This window comes from Aphelocoma coerulescens, chromosome 11 (assembly GCF_041296385.1).
Source record: "Aphelocoma coerulescens isolate FSJ_1873_10779 chromosome 11, UR_Acoe_1.0, whole genome shotgun sequence".
NCBI lineage: Eukaryota > Metazoa > Chordata > Aves > Passeriformes > Corvidae > Aphelocoma > Aphelocoma coerulescens.
Genome location: NC_091025.1, coordinates 1,370,031 through 1,396,947, shown reverse-complemented (window position 1 = coordinate 1,396,947; position 26,917 = coordinate 1,370,031). Strand labels below are relative to the sequence as shown.

Below are 26,917 nucleotides of genomic sequence, written 5' to 3'. Positions count from 1 at the left end.
GCTTGAGGACTCCAGGCTCAAGGGGCAGCATCCCCGAAGGAAGGCAGGTGGCCCAAACATGTTACCTTTTTCCCCGTTTGTTTCTCCACCATGTCGTTGCTGAGAGAGAAATCTTCTGACTGTGGTGTTTTAGAACACCCACCCTTGGGCATCGTTCTGCCTTCCTTACTTGATCTTCATTTATGCTGCCATCGCCTCATCATCAACCGTCTGTTGGGAGAGAGGAAAAGGGAGGTCAGACATCTCCAAAGGATCTCTCTATTGTGGGGGGCAAAGACAAGGCACTTCCCATGAGGATAAACCCCCTCCCAACCCCTGGATGGCAACTCTGGGATGGCAGAGCACCCTCAGATGTGGGAAAAGCTGCAGCAGGCTCCTGTCACTTTCCCAGTGAGTAACAGAGGTGCTGCAAGGAATCACACATGGAATCACACAGAATCACCGAGCTTGGAAAAGACCTTCCAAAACATCGAATCCAACCTGTGCCCAATCCCCACCTTGTCACCAGCCCAGAGCACTGAGTGCCACCGCCAGGCCTTCCTTGGACACCTCCAGGGATGAGGACTCTGCCATCTCCCTGGGCAGACCCTTCCATCACCTGACAACACTTTCCATGAAGAAATTCCTCCTGATTTCCACCCTGAACCTCCCCTGGCACAGCCTGAGGCTGTTTCCTCTCATTCTGTCACTTGTTTCCTGGGAGAAGAGGCCAACTCCAAACTGGATCCTGCAGCTGCAGACACGGCTTGTCTCATATGCAAGGAACAACCTAGAAGGGATCAAGTCCCATCAAAGAGCAATATCCCTCCTGCTCTTCATCCACAGCATCACCCCAAGCCCACATAAAGCTTCCTGCAACTGTGGCTCTGTCCGGAGCACAGGGACAGGGGGACAGACCCAGTTTGCCACACTGAATTCCCAGACACTTGCAGGACCAAACAAATTACAAAACCTCCATTAAAAAGGCACTTTTTGAACATGTTGCCATCATGAGACAGGAGCAGGAAGCACAGAGGGCTCAGTGTTCCTGGAGCAGCTTGTCACGGCTCCTCACCCTGCTCCGCACCTTGGCTGGGGAAAGCCAACCTGGAGAGGACAAAGCGCTCCCTGCTCCTCGTGTGTTGCCTGGTTACAGGGCTGGAAAGACAACTGCCATGTGAAATACAGCGAGGCATGAGCTGGAGCAGGACTCAGGGACACCAGCTGGAGCCAAGGCCCTTTCAGGTGAACAAGAGTATCTCCTCTCCCAAGACCAGAGGCTGGAAAGCATCAGTGCAACGGGATATCTGTGAGGAGTGATCCCCAGCAACCCCAACAGACATGAGCTCCTCAGCCCGAGGCTGGAATGGCACAAACAGCAACTTTTCCCCAAGTAATTGTCACCTGTCAGCCCTAAATTGCACCCATTTACATCTTACAGCAGCGGCTCTGCAGAGCTACAACTGCAGGAAATTGTCCAGGGAGATGGGAATTCTCAGCGAGGAGAGAGAGAAGTCTTGTATTTAGAAGTTCCCTGGAAATCCCTTCAAAATTTCTGTTCCATTTACACCTCAGAGGCTTTGGGACACTTTGGGTTGTTTTCCTTTTTTTTAAAAGGTGTTTCAGAGGCCCCAGCCCAGCCCAGCCCGGCCCAGCACAAATTCCCAGACCAAAGCACCAGGCACAGACAGTGCTGGTGTTTCCAGCAGGAGACTGTGCTTCCCAAGGCAGCTAATTCTGCAGCCCAGCTCCTCTGCCTGGGCTGTGGGAAGGCCGTTATCCATATTTAGGGACAAAACTTTGGGAACTGAGACCTCCTTGTGCCCCCCTGCTCGACATGGGGACAGCTGAGCTTTGGGACATCTCACCAGAGCCCAGAGTGTCCCCTCCATGCTGCACATCCATGGGGTGCCTCCAGGAGCAGCTCCAGCCATTCCTAGCCCCAGGAACCTCTCTCTGCCAGGCATCATTAGCCAGCTGGGAAAATGTAATAATTATTTGCCCTCAGTTCCTCTTACTGGGGCTCATTAAGGTGCAGGTACAGGAGAAAGGAGCATGTGCCTGGGAGGAGGCAGGAGCAGAGGACAATATTCCCTTCGATATTCACTGCAAATCCAAGAGGGGGAAATTCAGATGAAGTGCTGGGCAAGGGAAATTTATTTACACCTTACAACAGATATATTAAACCCAAGCAGCTTCACCTCTGCTGACAGTGGGACCGGGCCACGCTCTGCTCCCACCGGCAGCCAAAACCCAACCCCGTCACCGCCAGCACCTCGCTCAAAGCACCCCATGACCTGTACCCTGCCAATGTATTCCCAAAAAAATCGTGCCCACTCCCAAGTCTTTGTGGCTGCTTGTACCGGGGTAGGCACCTATTCACGTGGAGCTTCCAAAACCTGTTTAACTGAGAAAAGGCCAGACGGATGCCAGATTAATTCTGCGCCCCTTCTGTTCACAGAGCTGACTCATTACACTTGGAAAGCTGGCTGCCTCTCCGGGTAAACACAGCCCTGGCCTGTTCCACAGCTTGCAGGGAGTATCACATTTGCACAACAATTACCGACAACGCAGCAGCCTTCCTTTCATTTTTAAGCACGTTTAATAAGTTCGTTTCATTTTTAAGCACGTTTAATAAGAGTCAGAGGGGAGGCACAGATTCCCGGCTGGAAGAGTCTTCCCCGGCTCGCGACAGAGCATTTGCAGGGTGGCAAATCTAGGGCTGCAGAATGACAATTTGGCTTCAATCCCTCCTAATTTAGGAGATGGACGAGCCACTCCCTTTCCACAACGCCCCTCTCAAACTCACCTCCCTACAGGAGACAACCAGCACCCTTCCTATCTCACAAACAATTAACTCGGCTCCTCCGAGGAGCTGATTACATGTGGCTGCACAATACCAAGTGGGAGACCGAGTGAGCTCAACAGAATATAATCCCTCGTACTTCTCCAGGAAAACAAAGGAGCTGTTTACCCCTGGCCAGGGGCCAGCCCTGGCTGCGCGCGCGGCCGGCCCACTGCACACCAGCCCCCGGCCCGGCCACAGCAGACCCCGCAGCTGGAGGGGCTGGATCCCACACAACCCCCTGGGAAAGTGGTGAATAGAGAGGGGGAGCCTGCCCTGGGATGGACTAGCCTGGGTATGGCAGCTCCTGCTGCTTCAGGATGGCTGGATCCAGCAGGGAAGGCTATGGCGGCCCCAGCCCATGGAGTATTGCCAGCCGGGAGAAAGCTGGAAGAGCAGGAATGACACCCAGCCCCATCACCCTGCTCTGGACTGGGGGCCCTCCTGGTCCACCTCGCCCTGGATGGGGGTCAGAGCCCCCACAGCACCCCCGAGCATCCTCCCAGAGGATGGAGGAACAGGACTCTCAGGAACACAACCAGGAGCAGGGCTGGAGCTGTGAGGAATGAGTCTAGCTGGGAATGGCAGAGCCAGCCCCAGGCACACCCACCCACAATCGTCCCCTGTCCCCTCGATGGGCCAAGGAAACAGTTGGAAATGGTTTTTATTTTGCCCAGGGCATACCAAGTCAAAGCCACACACTGAGACCAAACACTTCTGTGAAGGACCTAAAAAGGCCATGGTCCCGAGAGGGATGGAAGGGAAGGGGATGTCATCTGGCCCTTGGAGGGAGGAGGACAAGGAGGAGGAAAGCACTGCTGGCTTCAACCCCAGGACATCTGGGCAGCCGGGAGGCAGCGTGGGAGCAGTGGCACCCAATAGCCAGGACAGGCTCCAGGATGGGCAAACTGGGACATGCACAGAGAGCAAGGGCAAAGCCAACGGACAGACTCCAGCCTGTGCCAAACACCAACACTGGGCCCGATAGGAGAGGAGCCTCCTCATTAAACAACCCTATGGATCCCATGTACATTTAAACTCCCCATCCCTACCCCTCCTGCCTTATGGAACCAGTGAGCAACACCCCAACATCTGTATCTGTGCCATGGGCAGGGACACCTTCCACTAGCCCACGTTGCTCCAAGCCCCATCCAGCCTGCCCTTGGACACTTCCAGGGATCCAGGGGCAGCTACAGCTTCCCTGGGCACCCTGTGCCAGGGCCTGCCCACCCTCACAGGGAAGAATAAAGAACATTTCCAGATGTATCTCCAAGGGGAATGTCAGCTTTTCCTGGTCCCAGCCCTCCTTCCCTGCCCTCCCGCAGAGCAGCCAAACTCCTGCCATTCAATCTGAAGCCACAACAAATGAGCTCATGCCCACGATCTGTGCATTGGAGCCTGCCCGTACCCCGCCAGCTTGGAGTAAAAAAGATTGTGGAGCCTTCTTTAAATGCCAGAATAGGAGGGAGTTGGCTGGAGGCTCCTGCCCGTCCAAACCCCCCGATGCAATTAGAGCCCCAGACATTATTTGCACAGATCCAACACGTTTGTTTGGTCTGAAAAGGTTGGAATAGGAACAAGCCCGTGAAAAACGAAAATTTTAATACTTCAGGCTCCTTTTAAGGACCCTGTCTTAAATCTTTGTCTTAGATTAATAACTCACATCCACAATTTGACACCTGTCCCCCAGCTCTGGAAAGCAAAGGGAGAAAACCAAGAGCTGATGTCTTTCAACACACAGAACCACCGAATCCCAGAATGGTTTGGGTTGGAAGTGACCTCAAAGCTCATCCTGTTCCACCCCCTGCCATGGGCAGGGACACCTTCCACTATCCCAGGTTGCTCCAAGCCCTACCAACACTTCCAGGGATGAGGCAGCAACAGCTTCTCACAGCTTCTCACTGCCCCAGCCTCAACCCAGCTCTGCTGTGTTCAGGCTGCTCCACCACTGCATCCCCAGCACCTGCCCTGCACCAGTTTATCCTCCACCTGTGTGGCCAACATGACCCATAACTAGTCCCCGAAACCGCCTGTGAGCACCAGCAGGACGTGCAGTTTGGGGAACAAGGAACAACTGCTCTTTGTGCTGCAGCTCAGCTCTGGAAGAGCAAAGTCCATGGCTTTCCACAGTGAGTACACACGGCCAGGAGCAGCAGGAGCCCTGCAGACCTGCACGGCAAACGCAGGTGGTTTCCTCAGCGCCTGACAATGGGTAATCACAAAGATTAGCTATTACTGAGCTAGAGCAGTGCAAGGTGCTAATTCTTACAGGCAGAACTCAGACCAAGGAGAACGGAGAGCCTGCGTTTCCCAGAGCACAGCCGGTGGGGACGTGCCTCCGCCCGGTGTCACAGCTGGGCTCACCCCGGTCTCACAGCTCTGTCATGTCCTCACCTTCAACTCCGCATCCCTCCTTACCCTGAGGACCTGTTACCTGTTTGTTCCTGGCTTTAGAAAGGGGATGTCGCTCCTTATCAGGAGTTCTTAGAGATGACACATCTTTCTTCAGCTCTTTGCTCAGCTTCTCCTCTCCTGTTCTCAAAGTCATTGCCTGGTCCCAAGTAACTGTCCTTTCTTCCACCTTTCCAAACTATTTATTCTGCCTTACCCCACGTATCCTGACCTCCTGATAGCCTGCAACAACTGGCTTGGGCAAGGCTTGCTGCTCTCTCAAACACACACCAGCCAGGTAAACTTACTAAGTTGTAATCACAAAATCCCATCTCATTCTGCCCCTGCCACGGGCAGGGACACCTTCCACTGTCCCAGATTGCTCCAAGCCCTGCCCAACCTGGCTTTGAACACTTCCAAGAATGGGGCAGCCACAGCTGCTCTGAGCAACCTGTGCCAGGGCCTCCCCACCCCACTGTAACAAAATACAATGACCCTGCAGCCTAAGTTACTTAAATTAAACTGAATTGAATAATACTACTGAATTACAGCAGCTATTAGTACTTCAGTCTTCTGTGGGACAGATGCCCCTTCCCAGAGTTCCTCAGGACCTGCAGAAAACAACACAGTGGAGCAGCTCAGGCTGCACATGGATGTGCACCCAGCTCTCCAAGGATCACCATGAAGATGATGCTCATGACTTCACTGGGCACCATGAACGTCCGGCTCCTCCACAGTTCTCCAGCATGGCTCCACTGCATGAACCCATCCCTGCTAAGGGGCTCAATTCAAACCACAACCCCACACCTGTGACCTGCCAGTGTCTCCTCCTGCCCCAGCAAGAGGTCAGTAGTCTCAAATTCAGACAACTCGACATATTTCTATTGCACCAAGTGTTGCTATTTAACAGAATTATATTTGGAAATTTCTGCCCAACCACGCTGTGATTCAGAGTTTTCCAGCTGGGACCATTCTCAGGAGACACAAAATCCAAACTAGAAGAGCCATGACAGTGCCCTGCACCCACGAGCAGCCACTCCGCCTGTGTGGTTTCTCCGGGAGCAGTTTTTCCCACAAACCCTTCCCTCAATTATCCGTACACAGCTGCCTCTGGTATTGCTCCATTTCGGGATGCTGCCGATGATCTGGTTCCTGGCCAAGTTACAAAACTGCAGTTTGAGTCAGTGCTCGGGGCTGCGGTCTGGGAGCGGGATTAGCTGCGATGTGGAAACCTCTGGAGCAGCCGGAGTGTTAGAGGAAGGCTGGAGCAGTGCACAGCCCTGCTGCACCGCTGCTAGCCAGGGCAGGACAGTGACTGTGACACTGTTGTCCTCTCTGGGATGGCTCTGGATCACCAGCCCAGACCAAAACCTGCCAGAGAGGGAGGACTCTGTGCTTCTTTCATCTCCTCTCCGCTTCTCCGGGACACCCGTCAGGCTTCAGCCAGGGAAGAGCTGTAACCACGTCTGCCAGCACAGTCACTACCAGAGTTTCTGCACATCAACCTCCTTAAAATAGTGATCAACTCCACATGAATCTTCCCAGTGCTGCTGCACATGGGAGGAGAAATGCAGCCCAAACTACCCAGCACAAAGAAAACAAGGCAGAAATGTGATGCTGGTGAGCTGAGAAGTCCAAGGAGGATGAAGCCTTCACCCACAGCTCACCAGGATGAGAGTGGGATCTTGAAGGTGCCACCAGCTGGGAAAGACAGGGATCCCCCAGGGCTGCTTTATCCTGGCAAAATTTAAACACCACAGATCTGCAGAACCAGCGCCATTCCCAGGACAGTTTGGGGAGCTCTGCCATGCCCAGCACAGAGCCGTGGCTGCGGCTTCCAAGTGCAGCTCGAGGGGTTCAGGAGCATCAGCCAAGCCCCAGGAGCGAGCCAGACCCGATTTTCAACTCAGAGAAACAAGTGAGCACAGACAATTCCTGACCATCACGGACCAAAGGGCGACAGATGAAGCAGCAGCGGCTGTCGGTGCCCTGGCAGTGACCTGCGTCACCCACCCCGTGGTGGCACCGGGGACGCGGGGCTGGCAGGGGCTGCTGGCTCGCTCCGCTCCCTCCTCGGCCAGGCCGAGGCTCCTCTGCGCTCCCACCTGCACAGGGTCCATCTTCCCACTCCTGGCACCAGGGCCTGTCCCAAGGGGAGGCTGCGGAACCAACATGGTTCCCATGGAAAGCTCGTGGTGGCTCCGGCGAGTCCCATCTGCTGCTCAGCTGCACAACAGGAAGGCTTGGGAAGGGAGCGGAATGAAGGATGCATTTGGGCTCAGTTTTGGCTGTTTAAAGGAGCACAGGCATTACCATTCTGTGGCCTCATCACCGACAACTCTGTGCCTTGTTCAGCCCTGGGCACTCGGAATTGGCTCTAACATAACCCAGCTGAACAGAGACCTGGCCCTGAGAGTCCAGGCTGCTTTAATTCCATAAATACTCCACATTCGCAGTGTCCATCTCTGTACATACATGTCCACATGGACACACATGCACAGACACACAGACATTTAATGTAACACCCAAGTGAGACTCACTGCAGTTCTGCCCAAGTTTTGGTATCATTGTGTCCACGTCTAGGACAAGAAACAGCCACTACAAATAAACCACATGACTTAAGCACTTGAACTCGAGAGGAGACCACAACCAAGCACATTCATTACCTGACAAAGAAACCAAAAATATTTTGCAAAAGGTGCCATGACCATTGCAACAGGGACCTTCAAGTTGAGAAGACCCTCGACTGAGGGCTCTGCAACACCAGCTACCCCCCCAGCGAAATCCCTGCTTGAGCCTCGGGGGATTTGGACACAAGATTTGGGATGTCTGTGTTTATATCTCGTTACAGTCCATGATGTCGCAACAGCAGAATAACATCTTCTCCCAGCTGTGAGCAGGAAAATCCATGATAATGGCAGCAAAACATTCCTCGTTCTCCCCATTCTTGCACAATTCTTCCCAAGATCCCTCTCTCCATCTCAGCATCCTCGTGCTTCCTCACAGTGTGGGAACCTCAGAAATATTTTGGTGGATTCAGGAGTAAAGACCAGACGGAACATATTTTACACAGGGGCCCTGAAGGCATCAGGCTTTGGGGAAAATCCAGCACAGAACTTCACGATTTCCACTTATTTGGGGTCTGCAAACCCAGGAGTTTTGTTTTCCTCTTTTTTTCTTTCTCACTGAGGCCAGTGGCTTCCAGATTCCAGACTCACATTTGATCCATGAACAAAATACTTCGCAGAAACACTGAGATTTGTTTGCCATGTTACTGTCAGCCTTTAAAGGACAGGGCAACAACTGAATACACACGGACAGAAGGCCAGGCTGAAATGAGCCTGGAGCAACCTGGGCTACTGGAAGGTGTCCCTGCCCATGGCAGGGGGTGGGACAAGAGGAGCTTTAAGGTCCCTTCCCACCCAAACCATTCCATGATTCTATGAAAAGACTGATTCACAGCTCACATTAAATTGGAATTCTGTAAGCATGGATGGCGCTTGGGGAGATGAGGAGAAGTCCGGGCCATGTGAAGTTCCAGCCCTGTGCCAGGGCAGCACTCGGCAGGGAAGCCTTTCTCCCAAGCACACCACGCACCACGGAGCAGCTCGGCACAGCGCCAAGGCCGGGCAAGCACCGGGCTCCGGCCGGAGTCACAGCTCCGTGCAGGCAGGAGGGAAAGGGAGGGAAGGAGTGGGTGCGTGGAAGGGCTTCCATGCACATTTCTGGGCTCGCTCGGAGCTGGCTCCTCTTGTCCTCAGCTGCTGGTGCTCCCTCCCAGCAGCTGAGCTGTCACCACATTTTTTGTACCACTCCAAAAGCCACGGTGGCTCCCCGAGCCCTGACACACTGACACCAACAGTGGATTTCCTGATTGTTTCAGCCCGAGCTGGAAGCTGAGCTCTGGCTGGAGCTGTGCTGCTGACGACAGCCCATCACTGCTGAGCGAGCTGCGTGACAGGAAAGCGCTTGCTGTGCTTCCGTGGGGCTGCGGGTGCCACAGCCAACACAGGAAACATGCAAATCCTGAGCTGCTCCAAGCAAACGCACACCCCGCGCTGCCAGGTGTATGGGGAGCAGCACCTTGCTTGTTACCTTCATCACTTCTGCTCATCTTGTTCCAGAAGCCAAACTCCCCGTCCGGTTTTCCCATTCCTGGTCCAGCATGCGGTGACTCTGCTGTGGCGGTGCCAGGAGGCCCAGGCCTGGCTCAGCTCTGTGCCAGGACCCCGGCCGGCCGCACGTCACGGCCGAGGGGAAGGGGCCATCCTGGGCCAGGGACTGGCAGGGAAGGTTTGGGCACGGCACAACCCTGATGCTGGTTTGCAAACAATCAAAGCAAGGTGAATTCTCCACAAACCTGCAGCTTTCCATCTCCCAAATCACACAGCTTTTGAAGGAGTTCTACTGTATACAAAGACACAGGAATGTGTTTACTAAAAGGGTATGTTCTAGTATGGGGAAACTCCATTTTCTCTACAGAGCTCTTGTTGAAGGTGCCATTGGAGCAGGAGCGATGGGGAGTTGTAAGAACAGACCTACCTTAACAGGTTTTTCTCTAAGGACATGAGTCCCCAAAAACACAAACCTGAGAGCCCCTCCTGATTTTGAGCTCAACGAAGTGACATGAGGCCTCTGGTAAAACAATTTGTTACAAAGCTGCTACTTCAACACCGGCCAAAAACTGAGAATACCCAGAGAGGCTGTGGCTTCTCCATCCCTGGAAGTGTTCAAGGCCAGGCTGCACAGGGTTTGGAGCAATGTGGGATAGTGGAAGGTGTCCCTGCCCATGGCAGGGGGTGCGATGAGATGAGCTTTAAAGTCCCTTCCAAACCAAATTATTCCATGACTCTGTAATTCTAGCAATACCTGGAGCAGCTGACCAGACAAGTGCCATGGTGGGACACGTGTGGCCCTGCAGACATCTCCAGCACAGCCCCACCACAGCTCACCCAGGAGCCCCAGCATCTTCCAAAAGGCAAAGCTCAGACAACACGTACGTGTGGCAAATTGGGGGAAAAAAACCCAACAGATTCTCTGCCGCCTCCTTGTCTTCCTTAAAAAGCAAGGTCTGTCTCCCAGCTGCCTGCTGGATCTGCCTGCCTCCCCCAGGCTGAGGAGCCCGGTATGAACACGTGGCACTCGGTAGCAGAATTCGGAGAACGGAGGGATCAAAGCCAGGCTCTGTGACCCTGGGTGGGGGGAATAAGCTGGGAATGAGAGGCAACCTCTACCCCAAGAGCAACCTAAAGCTAGGCTGCAGCCACAGCAAAATAACACATCAAGGGACACATGGAGCCAAGCCTTGGAGCGGGATCACGAGGATACAGGTAGGAAGGGAACCACCTGAGTGGTACTGTGTACTGCTGGTCCCCCAGGTCTGCGCCAGGCTGACGTGGCACACACGGCACATGTGCTCCCAGCAGGATCACAGCAGGCCAAGGGGAACCACAGCCTCAAGAGCTGAGCACAGCCAGCTTCTCCCTGTGATCTGAGGACTGAACCTTCTCCCAAACGAGGGTGAAACCCCAAGAGAACTCAGCTCGGGAACACACAGCCACCCTGAGCTATTCCTGTGCCAGAGGGCGGATGCTGCTGGGTGCCCATGGAGGGCACAGCCCCAGGGGATGCAGGAGCAGGACAGGAGTGTCAGCCTTTGGCAGTTTTGTGCTCCTGGCTCGGTCCTTTACTTGTGTGGTGAATTAGGGCACAGAAAACGACTCAACCACATCTTGTCCCAAACTGATTTTGCCCCCTGGCCAAGCACATGGTGAGGAAGACGGGAATGTCGGAGCTGCGGCTCCCAACCACTGCACGGTGAAGCTCAGCCACCTCTCCAGAGAATCCCACAGAGTGGGCAGCCTCACCAACCACCTCCTGACTGCAACCTGCCCAGCAGAGCCTGGCCAGCTCCAAGGAGCAGTGCCTGGTGCTCCCGGAAAACACCGAGGTTCATGTACCACACCCCTGAGCTCAGGGATACAGGACTCAGGACTTAAAGACAAGCGACAATGCAACATCTGAATTCACCAACAGGCTCCAGGTAATCCCACCATGAGCTCCACAACCTGCAGGAGCAACACAGGAATTTCTTCCTTGGGCTGCTGACCTACTGAACTGGTTGGAATCAGCAGCGCTGAACGCTTCATGTCGGAAAGGGGTTTTACAGCCTGGAAAGGGGTTTTACAGCCTGGAAGGGCTTTTACTGCCTGCACACTCCATGCTGGCTCTGCAGGGAGCTTTGCTCCTGGCTGGGTACGCCCCAGCTCCCTCCGAGCTCTGTTTGCCCACGCCAGCAGCCGGCTGCCCCGGCTGTGCAAACACGGACCCTGGGAGCCGCCGGCACCGCCGCAGTATCGTGGCAACGTGGCTGAAGCCGGCTTTGCAAACTCACCAAGTGTGCAAATTAATTTCATTATCCGCTCTTGCACATCATGAGGAGGGAAAACAAATAACCTGCCCGAAAGTACATTCTAGTAATTATTAACACAGCGTCAGCGGAGCCCGGGGGAGCGGGAGGAGGACGGGCCGGGAGGAGAGCCTGGCACTGCCTGGCCGCCGGAGCACTCGGCACGTCGGGACTTCGTAAATATAAAATCCAGCCTCGTGCTGCCTTTGTTCCCTGTTCAGCCCAAGGATTCTCCACGCGCTTGGCTGCACCTACACGTTCTCCCAACAGTAACACTGACCATCCCAACAGTTCACCAGCAAAGCTCTTGGCTTCCATTTGCTTTTGCTTTCACAGAATCACTGAGATTAGGGAAGATCTCCAAGAGCAACGAGACCTACCCGTGAGCAATCCCCACCTTGTCACCAGACCAGAGCACTGAGTGCCACGTCCAGGTGTCCTTTGAACACCTCCAGGGATGGGGACTCCACCAGCTCCCCAGGCAGCCCCTGCCAATGACTGACAACCTTCTCCGTGTCTTCCCAATGTCCAACCTGAGCCTCCCTCGCACAATGTCCCTCTTCCCCCCACAAACACTCTGGAGCTGTCAGGGCTGTACACAAACCTTCTGTGGTGATGACTGAGCCCAGGTGTGCCCTGAGTGTTCTGATTCCTATTTTATTTTACAGTAAAAGTCTCATTCAGCTTAGCAGTGATGTTTGGCAGGAGAAATCCCTCTCCCCTCCAAAAGTGAGAGCAAATGCTGCACATGATAATTTAATCCAGTGCTGTATGCCTGGATTACATGACCCCTTCCCCACCCTGACAGGCACAAACCCCATGCCACAGCAAAGTATGTTTATGGAGCTGGAACTTTTGCTTATGGATTCACATAACAACCTTAACTCTTAGAAATCCAAGGCGCTCCCATGTCCCCCATGATGAAGTGGCTGTAGATGACAATGAAGCCACAGGTTTGATCCCACCACAAAGCACTCCTGAACGCTGCACCTCTGCCAGGAATCAAGGAGATCCCTCCCTGCCTACTCTGAATGCCTCCTGGAGGGCACGTGGAAAACACCTTCAGAGGCTCCCAGTTTGGGGTGATTTATTTTAATCACGGAAAACTGAGAGGTTCTCAGTTTGGAGGAGAGCAGAGCAGAGCACTCTGAACCCACCAAAGCCAGGCTGGACAAGGTTTGGAACAGGGTATCCCTGCCCATGGCAGGGGGTGCAACGGGATGAGCTGCAAGATCCCTTCTCACCCAAACCATTCCATGATTCTGTGATTCTACAGCAGGCTGTGGCAGAGCTCCAGCAAATCTTCAGGCATTATTAGTAAGCCATTAAGAGACACTGTCAAGACAGAGAGGTTTTGAGATTGCTTTCCAAGGCAGTTGTCAGGGATTTCGGGATGCACCAGGTGCTGCAGAAGCAGCTCAATTTTCCCTGTAAGCAGCCTGTCATGTGAGCACTGTTTTAAAAGGGACCTCACAGCAAGAACCCGAGATTTTTCCAAGGTGCAGCCACATCCTAAACCCGGCCTGGCATCACACCGGGGCGATGGGAGTTAGTCAGAGCCTGGTTTGGATGAGGTTCCTGTACAAACCTGCTCCCACAGGAGCACTCAGCTCCCTGCAGGCACAGCCTGGGGACAGAGCATCCGGACCCGGGGGTGCTGATTCACCAAACGGGCTCCACTGCCTCGTGTCCCAGCACCAGAGGGGCACCAGAGCTCCTGGATCCATCTGTGTCCTTCTCCCTCCCCATACCTTGTTTTCGGCAGGGAAGATCCAGCTGTTTATCCAGCTCTTTATCCAACACTTAAACTCCCCAGCGGTTCCCGGAGTGTTTTATCCCCCATATTCTCAAGAATATCAATATAAACAGATCTGCACAGAGATTCTTTCATGTTCTTCTACTGGCCAAGGGCTCCTTGTGCTGTTCTGCAAGGCTCAGGAGCGTGGTGACCTTCAAGGGCTTCCCCAGCCTTCCTCCTCCTCTTTTCCTCCCGCTCCACCAACAGATCACAAACCAAGCAGTGGCTCCTTGTGGAACCTAAGTGCTCCATGCATATCGAACCCCAGAGTCACTGAGTTTGGAAAAGACCTCTAAGACCCCCACCTTACAAGAACCTCCACGGGACCTCCGTGCTCCATTCCCACCCACTCCCCTTCCTCACTGCCCGTCTGTGAAGGTACAGGTCCCCACTGACCAAATCCAAAGTTATTTTCACATTCCCCTCTATTTCCAAGCTGTTTCTGTATGACTCACGCACTGTCACAACCTATTTTCCCTGAGTTAAGTCGAAGTGCAGAGATTTGAAGTCAAGTCATCCATTCATGTATTTTCTCCTCCTTCCCTCTCTTCTCAGACCTCCCCAAGTAGATTTCCCAAAACTGCTCTGTACATCCCTGTTCTGCTGGACCTGGCCACATGGTTTTACAGGAACAGCACCAACCAACACATTTAATCTATTTAATTAAAAAGCTTCTTGCTTTTTTGTTTTGTTTTTTTTTTTCCTTTTTTTATAATCAGCAGTACACTTCTCCATTGTCTAAGTGGAATTAAAGATCATCCACAACACTATTTCCATTCTCCTTTAAAGACACACTCAATGTTTCTCAGAGAGCAGAGGCAAGACCGTCACACCATGAGGGGGGAAATGTTCTGCCTTTCTAATGTTAAAAAGCACCTGTTTCTTGTTCTGGGCCATAACATACTGTCCATAAGTGTGTGTGTGAGCAGAGAACACTGCAGGTCCAGAGCTGGAAGCAGCTCTCCGATCCCTCATTATGCTGGATGGACGGAAATTGCTGGATCAGGACACTTCCACCTGCTGGTTTTCTCTCCCATCCTTGTTTTTCTGCATCTTTACATCCTTTTGCATCTTTAACACGTGACCAGCCTTAATAAGCTGAGTTCTGTCCTCATTTTAGTGCAAGCTCACCACGCTGCTGCTGCCATCAGCCCAAGGGTGTGAGTCACAACCCAGCCTGCACATGAAGAGATTTATTTAAAATTCCAGGGAAAATGTTAACGCCTCGGTGCTGTAGGGGGAAAGTCTATCCCACCCCGTGGCACCCAGCCCACCCCAGCCCATCCCACCCACTGTGCTGCACCAGCCCCATCACCTGGGGTGGGTGTGCTGAGCCACAGGAGAGCGAGGCCAGAGCTGGAAACATCTCCAGCAGCTGCCCCAGCACACGGGGGCTTCACTGTTCCCAATCCCACCTTCTGTGCAAAAGGGAACAACTGCGTGAAGTCCAAGGAAAACTCCACATATAATTATCCCCAACGTGCTCTGAGGCAGTTCCTCCCCAGGCAGTCATGGCAGGCTCAGGTTTAAAGGACACCTGAACGTAGCCCCCATGTAGGAATTACACCTGCAAATGTTCTAGAAATAATTGTATTATTTACTCACTTTAGCAAATCTTAAAACGGCCGCTCAATACTTAAAGGGGCCCATAAAAAACATGGGGGCAAACCTTCCAGGAGGGCCTGGTGCAACTAAACAAAGGGGGATGGTTTTAAACTAAAACAGGAGAAATTCAAATCAGATACAAGGAAGAATTTCCTCCCTGTGAGGGTGGGGAGGCCCTGGCACAGGGTGCCCAGAGAAGCTGTGGCTGCCTCTGGATCCCTGGCAGTGTCCAAGGCCAGGCTGGACGGGGTTTGGAGCAACCTGGGATAGTGGAAGGTGTTCCTGCCCATGGCAGGTGGTGGAATGGGATGGACTTTAAGGTCCTTCCAACCCAAACCATTCCATGATTCTGTGATATGATTCCATATTGACGCTCCCAAGAGTGGCAGCTCAGCATGGTGGGACTCGAGGGCCAGGTCTCCAGCTCCCACTTCCCAGCTAATCCATCACTTGTCAGAGGTCAAACAGCCCTTCCCACAACACAGCACGAGACAAACTCCTTAAGGCCACGCACCAGCCGTGAGTGGCTCAAATGCCACTGGCCAACAGACTCATCTAGTGACACTGCACCACCAGGAGCCATCAGAGATGGTTGTCCAGAGCCTTCTGTTCTTGCCCACAGGACCTGCTGCATTCCAGACCATTCCCAAGGCCAACCCGGGCAGCAGGGCAGCCTCCTGCAGTTCCTGGCACATTGGATCACACGGTTTGGCTATTCCAGGTCTGCATCCCTGGCGGCCGCCTCCCGGTGCCGATGGGGACGGTCACGATTCATGTCGGTCTCTCTAAGCCCTGCCACCTCCGAGCCTCGTGACTGGGATTGAGCCAAGAGATTAAAAACAGCTTGTGAAACACAAAGTGGCATTGTTTCCTTTGGGAATGACCAGTAGGGTATGGACAGACTGGGATACGGACAAACCATGTGGCTCCCGATCCAGGGGGTTTCCTGTAAAATGCAGGATGTCACAGGTGCCACACCGTGCCAGGACACATCGGAGCTGTGCGGGACGGGCAGCGCTTCCCTGCCACACTGAGCCTGTGCACAGCACATCCTACCGTACTGGGATATACTGGAAATTTTGGCATTGGAGTTACAGCAAAACATGGCTTGTTTGCTCCTCTGCTAAGGATGAACAACAGCAAATTAAACCACAGAATCCTGAAATGCTCTGGGTTGAAGGGACATTAATCTCATTGAACCCCTGCCATGGGCAGGGACACCTTCCACCAGCCCAGGTTGCTCCAAACCCTGTCCAACCTGGCCTTGGACAATTCCAGGGATAGGGCAGCCACAGCTTCTCTGGACAACTTGAGGCAGATCCTCAACACCCTCACAACACCCTCATCCCATGTGGGCACCTTTTGCTGTCCCCCTCCAGCCGGTCCCTCTGCCCCACAGATGAAGGAGGCGAGGACCAAGCACTATTTGTAGCAGGTTTTACTTCCAAAAAGGCTGGTCCAAACCAGCTGTGTCTGCTCTCTCCCACCACCATTCCTGCAGATGCTCTGCTCTTGCTGAGATGTGAACTGGGGAATTTTTTTTCCCTTGCTTTCTAAAAAGTGCCTGAGTAACACATTTAGTTTAGTGCAGGAACGTGCAGCTGGGAAGGACCAACTCAGCACTTTGGACACCCAGCAAAGGCATCGATTAGGACCGGCTTTGCACACTAATTGCCACCAGAACTGCCTCTCCCCTCCCCTTGTGTCGGGCCCTGAATGGGGGCATTGTCTCAGGGCAGAGCAGTTCTCCAGCCCCAGCCCCTGCACACGGACCCTGGTGCTTCGAAGTAACAACAAAATCCCAGCAGAAGTCCATTAGCATCCAAAGGGAGGAGCCTGAATGGGTCACAAGGATTCTTTGGAAAGTAAGAGTGAAACGAATGCAGTAAAACGCCACTCTTAAGTGATGCTCATTGTCCAAATTAAACCATCAGCAGCAAAGACCTTGACTCTCCGAAGCCTTCAGTGCAGCACATGCTGCCGAGCCCGGGAAAGAGGCTGTTAGGAATTTTAAGCCCTGGACCCGTCCCAAGTATGGATTACTCCATTTCTTTGTGAGCACTTGATCACACAGAGCTATATTTGGATTCTCAGAACGAAAGCTCCCATCTCCAGGAGGGCGTGCGTGGCTGCACCCCCCTGCCACATGCAGGTCCCCACATCACCCATCCCTGGGACTGGCTCTGTGGGAGCTGTTCATGTCCCAACAACCCAGGAGCAGGTTCGAGGGGATGGCAGGAGAGGGCCCAGCACTCTCCCCAGAAGTCGGGCCAAAAGCAGGACAGAAGACTTTTCTAGAAATAGTGAAACTACTGCAGCTTTTCCCTCTTTGTGCAGATGTTGGGAACATGACTGGCAGTGGGTAAGGGCAGAGCTCTCTGTTCTGGGTCCTCCAAACTGGGAGAGAATCCAGAGATTTCTCCATGAAAGCAGAACATGCAAAGCCATTCACCAGTGCCAGTTTGGAGTTGGTTTGCTGCGTTATTTATTTAATGTACAATTCCTGCTTGCAACTAGATGATCTTTAAGGTCCCTTCCAACCCAAACCATCCTATAATTCCATGATAAAACCTCAGGTATTCGTTGCTTCTTTAGCTTTCCTACAGCCACCACAGATCCCAGGCGCCAGGAGGGTCCAGGGAGTGAACTCCCCCAGCCAGAGGAGCAAGGATCCTGGATGCCCTCACTGGGTCCCGTGCCCTGCAGCAGCTGAACCAAGCCAAAGGGACAGGACAGGGCTCCCTGGCAGCCTGGAGCCAGGACAGCAGAACCAAACTCCCCCAAACAATACATTTTTTAATGCCATTCTTGCAAAAGGAGAGCCTGGCAATAGAATTCCACTTGAAATGCACCTGGGAATCCACTCAGTGAGACCACAGCTGTTCCCAGCTGATCCACCCAAACTAAACTGCTTCTTGGAAAAAAAACCCCATGCCAGCAATCCCAGGAAGGGCACGTTCAGCAACACTGGGCTGTGCATGGACCCCTTGAGGGGGATCCTTCCAGGGATGGTCCCAGGCTGTCAGGGACCCACAGGAGCTCCAGACCCAGCTGGGGAGGTTTCACCACCAAGGATGTGCTTCCTATGACACCTATGATGTGCTAACCTATGACACCATGGCACATCCCATCCCCTCAGCCAAACTCCTCCTTTCACAGGGAACAGGAGCTGTAGACCAGGTTTTACTTGTGCAGCCAAACACCTCATGGAATCCTGGAATGGTTTGGGTGAGAAGGGACCTTCAACACTCTATTCCACCCCCTGCCATGGGCAGGGACACTTTCCATAGGTCAGGATGCTCCAAGCCCCGTCCAGCCTGGCCTTGGGCACTGCCAGGGATCCAGGGGCAGCCACAGCTTCTCTGGGCACCCTGTGCCAGGGCCTCAGCACCCTCACAGGGAACAATTCCTTCCCAATATCCCATCTAACCCCGCCCTCTGGCAGTGGGAAGCCCTTGTCCTGTCCAAAGTCCCTCTCCCTCCTCATCTTTTACAATCCCCCTGAAAGGCTCCAATCCCACTGATCAGGTTCAGTGTCTGCCCGCTCCCGGAGAGATCCCTGATGCCAAAGCACCTTCCCAGCCCTGCTCCTTGCAAACCCTGTGCTGCTGCTCCCCCCCAGCTGTTGGCTGTGTGTGGCTATTTTTGCACAGCCTACAGAACAAAAATATAGGGAGCTATGTTAGGTGAAGGCTTGCACTGTTCACGGTGTGATGACAGCCAAACTAGGTCAAGCCTTCACCAGATTCCTTTAAAAAAGGAAAGGAAAAAATAATCAGTGGGAGAACAGCAAACTCCCAGGGAAAAAATGCTTGTGAACATCTACAATACATACTGTGCACTAGATGACTGGGGCAAAAATATATATAGTGTGTGTATATATATATACACACACACACATTTATCTACATATTTCCATAGTTTAAATGGTAGATTTTTAATTTTTGAATTTTTTTAAGGACATTAACATGCCATGAACAGCAAAAAAAGATATTCCACATGAATTTAATGTACTGACTTAAACCAAAATAGAGTTTTCACCTATGAAATGTAACCTGGTGGCCAATCTTTGGTGTAGGCTGTGGGCAACTTGATTGTATTCCATGGTTTCTCCACCATGAATAAAGGCATTCTCCTGCTGCTCTGGGAGCAGGAGCTGGGCAGGTAAGAGGATCCTGGTCCTGGTGAGGAAGGCAACTTGATCATTGTCTACAAGAGGAGAGGAAGGCAAATGACTTCAATTTCCGTTCCAGAGGACGGACTCCTACTAGAGATTGGGTCTTGCTGGGTCTGACAGAGCTGGGGGTGTCCAGCCTGGAGAAAAGAAGGATCTGGGGAGACCTTAGAGCCCCTTCCAGTGCCTAAAAGGGGCTCCAAGAGAGCTGGAGAGGCACTTTGGAAAACAGCCTGGAGGGACAGGACACAGGGAATGGCTTCCCAGTGCCAGAGGGCAGGGTTAGATGGGATAGTGGGAAGGAATTCTACCCTGTGAGGGTGGTGATAGCTGGACAGGGCTTGGAACAACCTGGGATAGTAGAGGGTGTCCCTGCCCATGGGACAGACAGTAGACATCTGGCCTGGCTCTGGATTGTCACCTCTTGGCAGAGGAAATCCTGAACTCACAACTCTGCACAGGCTCATGGAAATGAGGAACTAGGTGATTTTAAAACACCTTCCCAGTGAAAAATGTTCCCAGGCTTAGTTAAACGTGCCAGATAAAGCCTCTGTTCCTGTAAAACCTGATGCACGATTATCAGTCAAGGCCAACGTATTTACCCTAAAATTGGGTAATATTGTTTTATGGTTCTTAATAGTTGAAGCCGACAAAGCTCTGAACAGACGCTGCCGAGCAGTTTCTCAGCCTTTCATCAGCGCTGCGTAGGCGTTGAATTCTGGAGCTAATCACCTTAGCAACGGCTCTAAACATATGTGCAGTGACATCAGCTGATTTCTGAAAGCTGTAAATAGAGGATAATAGCACGAAAAAATTCTGGATCCAAGCCAAGACCTAAAAAACATACTATTAAAACACCGCCTGTAATTCAATGTATGCAAACTTGTTTGCATCCCCGCTCCCCAAAACCTGGGTAATTACACACCTACCAGCACAACTGGTGATTGTCCCACTGCAGGCTGCTCTCAGTTTCAGGAATTTCCCAGAAAATGAGGATTTGACAGAAATCCTTCTTTAAATTTAATTTTACAGAGCCTGGAGAAGAAGCTGCAATATGAGGCTGAAGGGACCAGCTCCAGCCTCCAGCCCTGGGTTTTAAAGTCAATGAGTAACAGCTTCAACTTAGGGAATTATTTGTAAATAAGAAAATCAACAATGTGCTCATGGGCTTCACCAGTGAGTCACGCAGGAACAGGAACCATGGCAAACTCTGCTCCAAGGACGTGCTGCCAGGCCTGTGCCCTTGGAAAAGAGGAGCTGGAGCAGGAGCGGGCGCGAGGAACCCGCTCCTGGCCGGCCGCGCGTTGAGCAGGCGGCCTGAAAGGGGCACATTCTGAATTACCTCATGTTTGGTACCTCATTAAGACCCTAAACTGTCCGTTCAGGGAGTCCCTCAATCAGCCATCAGCGTAAGACATGAGGACAATATAGTTTTTGTTCCCCTCGTCTCGTTGTGACCCATATTCCCGAGGCCTGTTGTGCTGGACGTGACCCGGCCGCCTAAAGAAACCTTTGCAGAGCCTCCATGGTGAGCTGGCAGCGGGGAGGGAGCGAGGGGAGACGGAGAAACGGCCTTAATAGGATTTTCAAATGTCAAAAAATATCTTTAGCAGGCCCATTTAGGCAGAGCCTCAGCACTCGCTGAACTTGAAAGCGGAATGTGCTGTGCAGAGAACACCGTTCGCATGCTAAGTGAACCCCAGGAACACTGCGGGAGAGGCCCAAACCAGCCGGCTCCTTCCCCTCTCCTCTGGAAAACCCAGGGAAGGAGGAGGACACGGTGCCTTCTGCTCAGGGCAGGGAAGTGCTGGGGCTCAGAGTGAGCACCCACCGCACACAGGCACGAGGAACCTGCAGGGCCCCGCGGGCAGAGCTTCGGGGCAGCTCCCGGATCCCGGCCCTGCTCACTGGCAAAGGTTCTGGCAAACCCAGCTCCTCTGATTTTGCTGGAGAATGTCCAGAGAAGGGGAACAGAGCTGGGGAAGGGGCTGGAGCAGCAGGAGAGGCTGAGGGAACCTGGGGGGCTCAGCCTGGAGCAAAGGAGGCTCAGGGGGGACCTTGTGGCTCTGCACAAGTCCCTGACAGGAGGGGGCAGCCGGGGGGGGTCGGGCTCTGCTCCCAGGGAACAGGGACAGGAGGAGAGGGAACGGCCTCAGGCTGGGCCAGGGAATGTTCAGATTGGACATCAGGAGGAATTTTGTTATGGAAAGGGTGATCAGGCATTGGAAGGGGCTGCCCAGGGAGCTGGTGGAGTCCCCATCCCTGGAGGAATGACTGGCTGTGGCGATCAGTGCTCTGGGCTGGTGACAAGGTGGGGATTGGTCATACTCGATGACCTTGGGGGTCTTTTGCAACCTCATGGATTTTGTGATTCTGTGAAGCGCTTTGCATTAAAAATAAAAGTAATAAGGCAGGGAAAGGGGAAATGCAAACTTGACAACTGCACTAGGAGGAGGATCCTGCACAGAGCCAGAAGCAAGAATCCCCCCTCCTTTTCCCAGGTAGGGTCGGGGCTTTTTCTCTGTCAATTAGAGCTGCAAGGAAATCCAGTGCATTGAGATCAACAGTGTTAATCATTATTGCATCTGAATTTAATTAGCATTATTTTTTAACTGCAGGTAATTTACAGTGTCTCACCTAAACATGGAAATCAGGTAGTGCCTTCTGCTCACTAGAAAACCACCACCAAGGATAATCCTGCTATTTGCTTTATGCCTTTTAATGTCTGTAATCCACAGTTCCCCATTCCGGGAGACTGCCATGGTTACTCCTGCTCCCTCCATCAAAGGCTCCTGCCTGAGTCTTCTGCTGAGCTGCTAAGAATAGCACAGGCCCTTTCCCAAGCTCGGGAAGGTGAGCTGCAGGGAAGGATATTCCCAGGAGTTCCTGGGAGGCACAGGGGAAGCAGGAGATGGGGCCAGCAGGACTGGCCAGAGTGGGAAGCAGCTGATGGATGTCGCACGCATGGAGGTGCAGCAGCATCTCCTGCTCTCTGCTGTCCTCCTGGCAGGAGCAGGGGCTGAGGCTACCAGCATGTCCCGCTGGGATGAGAGGGCAGGGTTAGATGGGACACTGGGAAGAAATTCCTCCCTGTGCGGGTGGGCAGGCCCTGGCACAGGGTGCCCAGAGAAGCTGTGGCTGCCCCTGGATCCCTGGCAGTGCCCAAGGCCAGGCTGGACGGGGCTTGGAGCAGCCTGGGATAGTGGAAGGTGTCCTTGCCTGTGGCAGGGGCTGGCACCGGATGAGATTTAAGGTCCCTTCCTACTCAAACCAGTCTGGGATTCCATGATCAACCTTTGGCATCTTTATCACCTATTTCCCTAATTTGGAAGCCCTTCTCCATAGCTTGTAGTACGGTTTGTGCACCTCCCAGCCCTTACAGTCAAATCTTCAGAGACACCCTAAAATCCCAGATGGGTATTTCAGTTTGAGGAACACCATTCCCCAGGGACAGCCAGCACAAGTCACCTGTCACCATCACCCGGGAAAGGACCAATTACAACAGTCACACTGTTAACAGCACCATGCACAGGATGTGCTGTTTTCCTGGAAAAGAGTCTCTTCTTCCATCAACCAGGTCTCCAAAGCTGGCCAAAATCTTGCAGTGCTTTGAATGTGTTTGCTAAGCTGTACACCTGGGAGAGGTGGAGGAGACGCTGCTGATCTGGGGAGGATATGGCAGAGTTCCTGGGACAGGAAAAAGCAAGCTCTGCACTGCTGGTGCTGGGACTTGTGTCCTCCTGACACCAGAGGCTGGCAGGGACCAGCTGGAGACGCAGGCAGGTAGATCACCCAGAGCTCAACCACCAGCAAGGAACAGCTTCAGTATTTCACACATTATGCCCAATAAAAGCTTTCCTGTGTCCAGAGTATTTACACATCGACGTCAGCAACACCCCAGACCTGTGCAGGCTGTTCTCTGTGCAGCTGGAGGGAACAAGCACCACCATGGCAGATGGAGACCATGGGAGGCCGAGATGCTGCTGCATCCCTGGAAAACACCTTCCCCTCCTTCCTGCCTCCTGTGAGGTCCCACCACAGGGCAGCTCATGGATGGCAGCAGTAGGACAAGGGATGGGCTCAAGAAGAGCACACAGAGGCTGGTGCCACCACCCTCATGGGCCATGGCCTTGGACCAGGAGCCCAGGACCCCTTGGAAAACACAAACCAGCCCTGCAGTGTGACCCCAATTCGGTGACACACATCCAGGCTCCTCTGGAAAGAGCTTCACTCCAGGGCAAACCTGATGTTCAAGGGTAGCAAAGAAACTCCAGAAAACTGTACAGAAAGCACATCCTCTTTTCCAGATCTACTCCTCTAAAAGCAGATGCTCCACCACCTATGGAAACTGGAGGACATGTGCCCGGAGATAAACAACATCACGGGACAGGTAAGCTGGTTACTCATGATTTATCACACCATCTCCCTCTCTAATTGCAGAGCTAAGCAGGCACTCATCTAATCCACCGTAAGCAGCTTACGCTTCCTTAGGCAGCTCTGCGCCATGGCTCACTTCCGGGTTTGGAAATCATCATTCCCTAAGTCCCCTTCTCTGGAAGGTGAGAAACCACCCTTTACAGCCACCCTGCACAGATTCTGAGACTTGCAAGGTGCACTCACAGGATGGATAATTCCTGGAAGTTCCAAATATCTTCCCAGGGCAGTGGTGGAGTCACCATCCCTGCAGAGATTTAAGAGCCATGGGGATGTGGCACTTGGGGACATGGGTTAGCGGTGGCCTTGGCAGTGCTGCAGGAATAGGTGCTCTCAATGATCTAAAAGTCTTTCCCAACCTAAAGGATTCTGTGACTCCATACTCAGTGCTGAGCAAAGAATTTTTCACCTTTGTGTCCTGCTGCTCTGGTCACGCACTGCAGGTCCTTGCTCTCGGTTTTCCCAGAATTTCACTCATTTTTTCCATACTAACAGCTGACTCCTCTCTGGTTTGATTCTCTATTTATTCTCCACTAATTTATCAGGAACAGGGCACCACAACCTGCCCAATTCCTAATGCTTGTGGACTCTAGTCTAGTACTCATAGGGTTTATTTCTTTTAATTATATTTTCAAAATCCATGGAGCCGCACACAAATGAACATAAAAAGCTGCTAAGGCCCACCAAAAAGGTGTCCCCCTGTGGTCAGAACCAATGCTCCCAGAGGCTGGAAAGGCCAGGCTGGACAATGCTTGGAGCAGCCTGGCAGAGTGGAAGGTGTCCCTGCCCATGGATGAGCTTTAAGGTCCCTGACAACCCAAACCATTCCCTGATTCCATGATTAGACAAAGCACATTTTAGCTTTTCTCCACACATCTGTGGGTAAGCAGGAGGTTACAGAAAGACTCAAGGGAAAGATCTCAGGGTTTGGGTTCCATCAGGCTGTTTTCACTGCTGGGACGCTGCAGCCGTTGGAAGCGGAGCCGGCGCGCGCCACTCGCATGCCTTCGCTCACAGACACGGCCCCGGCCAAGGGGGATTTTCTGACTTGCAACACCGGAGGACTTTACCCCCGAAACTACCCGTGAACTTAGGCCCGTGACCCCAAGTCAAGCTTCAAAGTCATTCCAGATAATGAGCCAGATCCAACACCACCAACAGCTGCCTTTGATCCCCATAACCCGTCATCGATCGGGGGCGAATCCTCGGGGCTGAACTCCTCCCGCGAGGAGTTCTCTTCAGCTTGATACAAAATTTATTCTACCATCTGTAAAATTCATTTGTGTAGTTGCACACCCTGGTAGGCTTGAATGGGGCGAAGGAGTGTTTCAACTCCCAGTGCAATTTATTATTTAAAAGCAGAGAAATGACATTGCCGGTCGGAGAGCCCGGGTGATGTAATGGGGAGCACAGTTCCGCTCGCCGCCGGAGCCGCGCGGTACATTAGCGTGCTGGCCAGGGTGGCTGCTCCTATCAATTATTTATAGTCTCCTGGCGTGCAGCCTGGAGAGGGTCACAGCGCTGAAAGCCAACTTTATCTGCATTGTTCCCAGCTCCTGCCCAGCTGTCACTCTGCTCCCTAATTTAATACACCCAGCGCAGCGTAAAAGGATGCAGAGCTGCTGCCTGGAATAGGAATAGGAACGGGGAGGTGGGGTCTACAGCGAGCTGGTGGGGCCTCAGTCATCTTTGTTAAGGTGCTGACTTGGCTGTTTTAAACCTGCCTTTGATTCCCCTGGTCACTGGACTAAGATACGGCGTGATCCAGGGCAGGTGTGCTAAGGGGTGAGAGGTGGGACAGTGGCGGAGCCACGGGATCTCCATCTCCATTTCCGTGCCACACGAAGGGCAGGCTGCACTGCATGGCTTCCTACATATCCCAGCAAGAGCTACCCAGTAACGGATGCAAGTAAGAGGCGGGGAGGAGAAAGGGCACTTTAGCTCTCCAGAAAAAATAATTAATATATACCCATATGTTGAAAAAGGAAAATCTCTTATATGTTGCTGCTTCAGCTACAGTTTAAAGTGCGCAGACAAGGTCTCAAACGAAATGAGCTTTAAGGTCCCTTAAAGCCAAGCCATTTTGTGATCCACCTGTATTTCACCACCGAGGAAGGAGCAGTGTCCCATTGTACTGGGCCACCATGTAGGAAAACAGCTCTCCAAGGCTTTGTCCCTACAACTTAACAACACACCTCCTCCACTGCTTGCCCAAAATGAAACCTTCCGCAACAACTCTTCAGACTCTAGAAATACGTCACTCATTTGGCCTGATATCAACATCAAAGCAATTAGATTTCAACTGTAGCTGCTTAAACCAGGTTGAACAGGGCCTGGAGCAACCTGGGACAGTGGAAGGTGTCACGGCCCATGGCAGGGGGTGGAACAGATAAGCTTTAAGGTCCCTTCCAGCCCAATCCAGTCTGGGATTCTGTGACTCAGGGTCTCCATCAGTGCAAGAGATGCTTCCCCTGCACATCACTCTGGCAGAAATCAGGTACAAGATGAGCTGCTGCTTTGGCAGCTCCTGTGCTTGGTCCTGCACCACTGATGAAGAGGATCCACACAGCCCAAATATCCGTCTCATGACATAAACTAAAGTCAATTCCAGCTTAAATAATAAGGTATTTTTTCAAGTCTTGTGAAGCCAGGAAAATAACCTGAATCTTCCTGCAATTAGGATCGGCTGCCTTATTGTAAGCCACAAGTGCCCAGGTTTGGTTTAAGCCACACAAAACACATTTTAATGACGGTGCCTGGAAACCACACACACAGATTTCACCAAAAACACAACATCTGCACAACAAGGAAGTTGCAGAAAAAGAAAACTCAGGCCCAGAGGAAGCAGGTTTGTTCTTCTGCAGCACAAACGGAGGCCCAGGGGAGGCTCCTGCTGAGGCCCCGTCCAGCACAGCTCCCAGTGCTCCAGGAGTGGAGCAAGGGGAATCTCCCCAGACTTGGCACAGACCCCAGGTGAGGCAAAGGCAACAGCCACACCTTTTCATATCAGTGTGATTCAGGCAAAGACAAGATAGAAAAACAATCAGCCTTGAAAACCAGCAGTGAGCCTTTTCTTCAACCTTTCTGTGCTATGAAAATCAGGAAGATTCCGCCCAAAACTCCAAAAGGGGGAACTGGGACAGCCATGGGAGGAACAAGCTGGTTCCCATCCCAGAGCCAGTCACAACACCAGGCTGTGTCGTTGAGCCAAGCCCGGAACGTGCAGACCACACGCGGCTGCCACCGCGCCGGCGTCTTCGGGGCCTTCACATCCTCCCTGAA

General features: G+C 52.7%; 1 protein-coding gene across 7 annotated transcripts in view; it reads right to left on the bottom strand.

Annotated features, from left to right (window-relative positions):
• Positions 1-26,917, bottom strand: part of ANKRD11 (ankyrin repeat domain containing 11) — a 132,479-nt gene that overhangs the window by 32,959 nt on the left and 72,603 nt on the right. For all 7 annotated transcript variants that reach the window (XM_069027213.1, XM_069027215.1, XM_069027210.1 and 4 more), the window contains one exon: positions 66-210. In XM_069027213.1, the coding sequence (XP_068883314.1) occupies positions 66-152 (87 nt within the window). In that variant the 5' untranslated portion in view covers positions 153-210. The remainder of the gene's footprint in view (positions 1-65; positions 211-26,917) is intronic.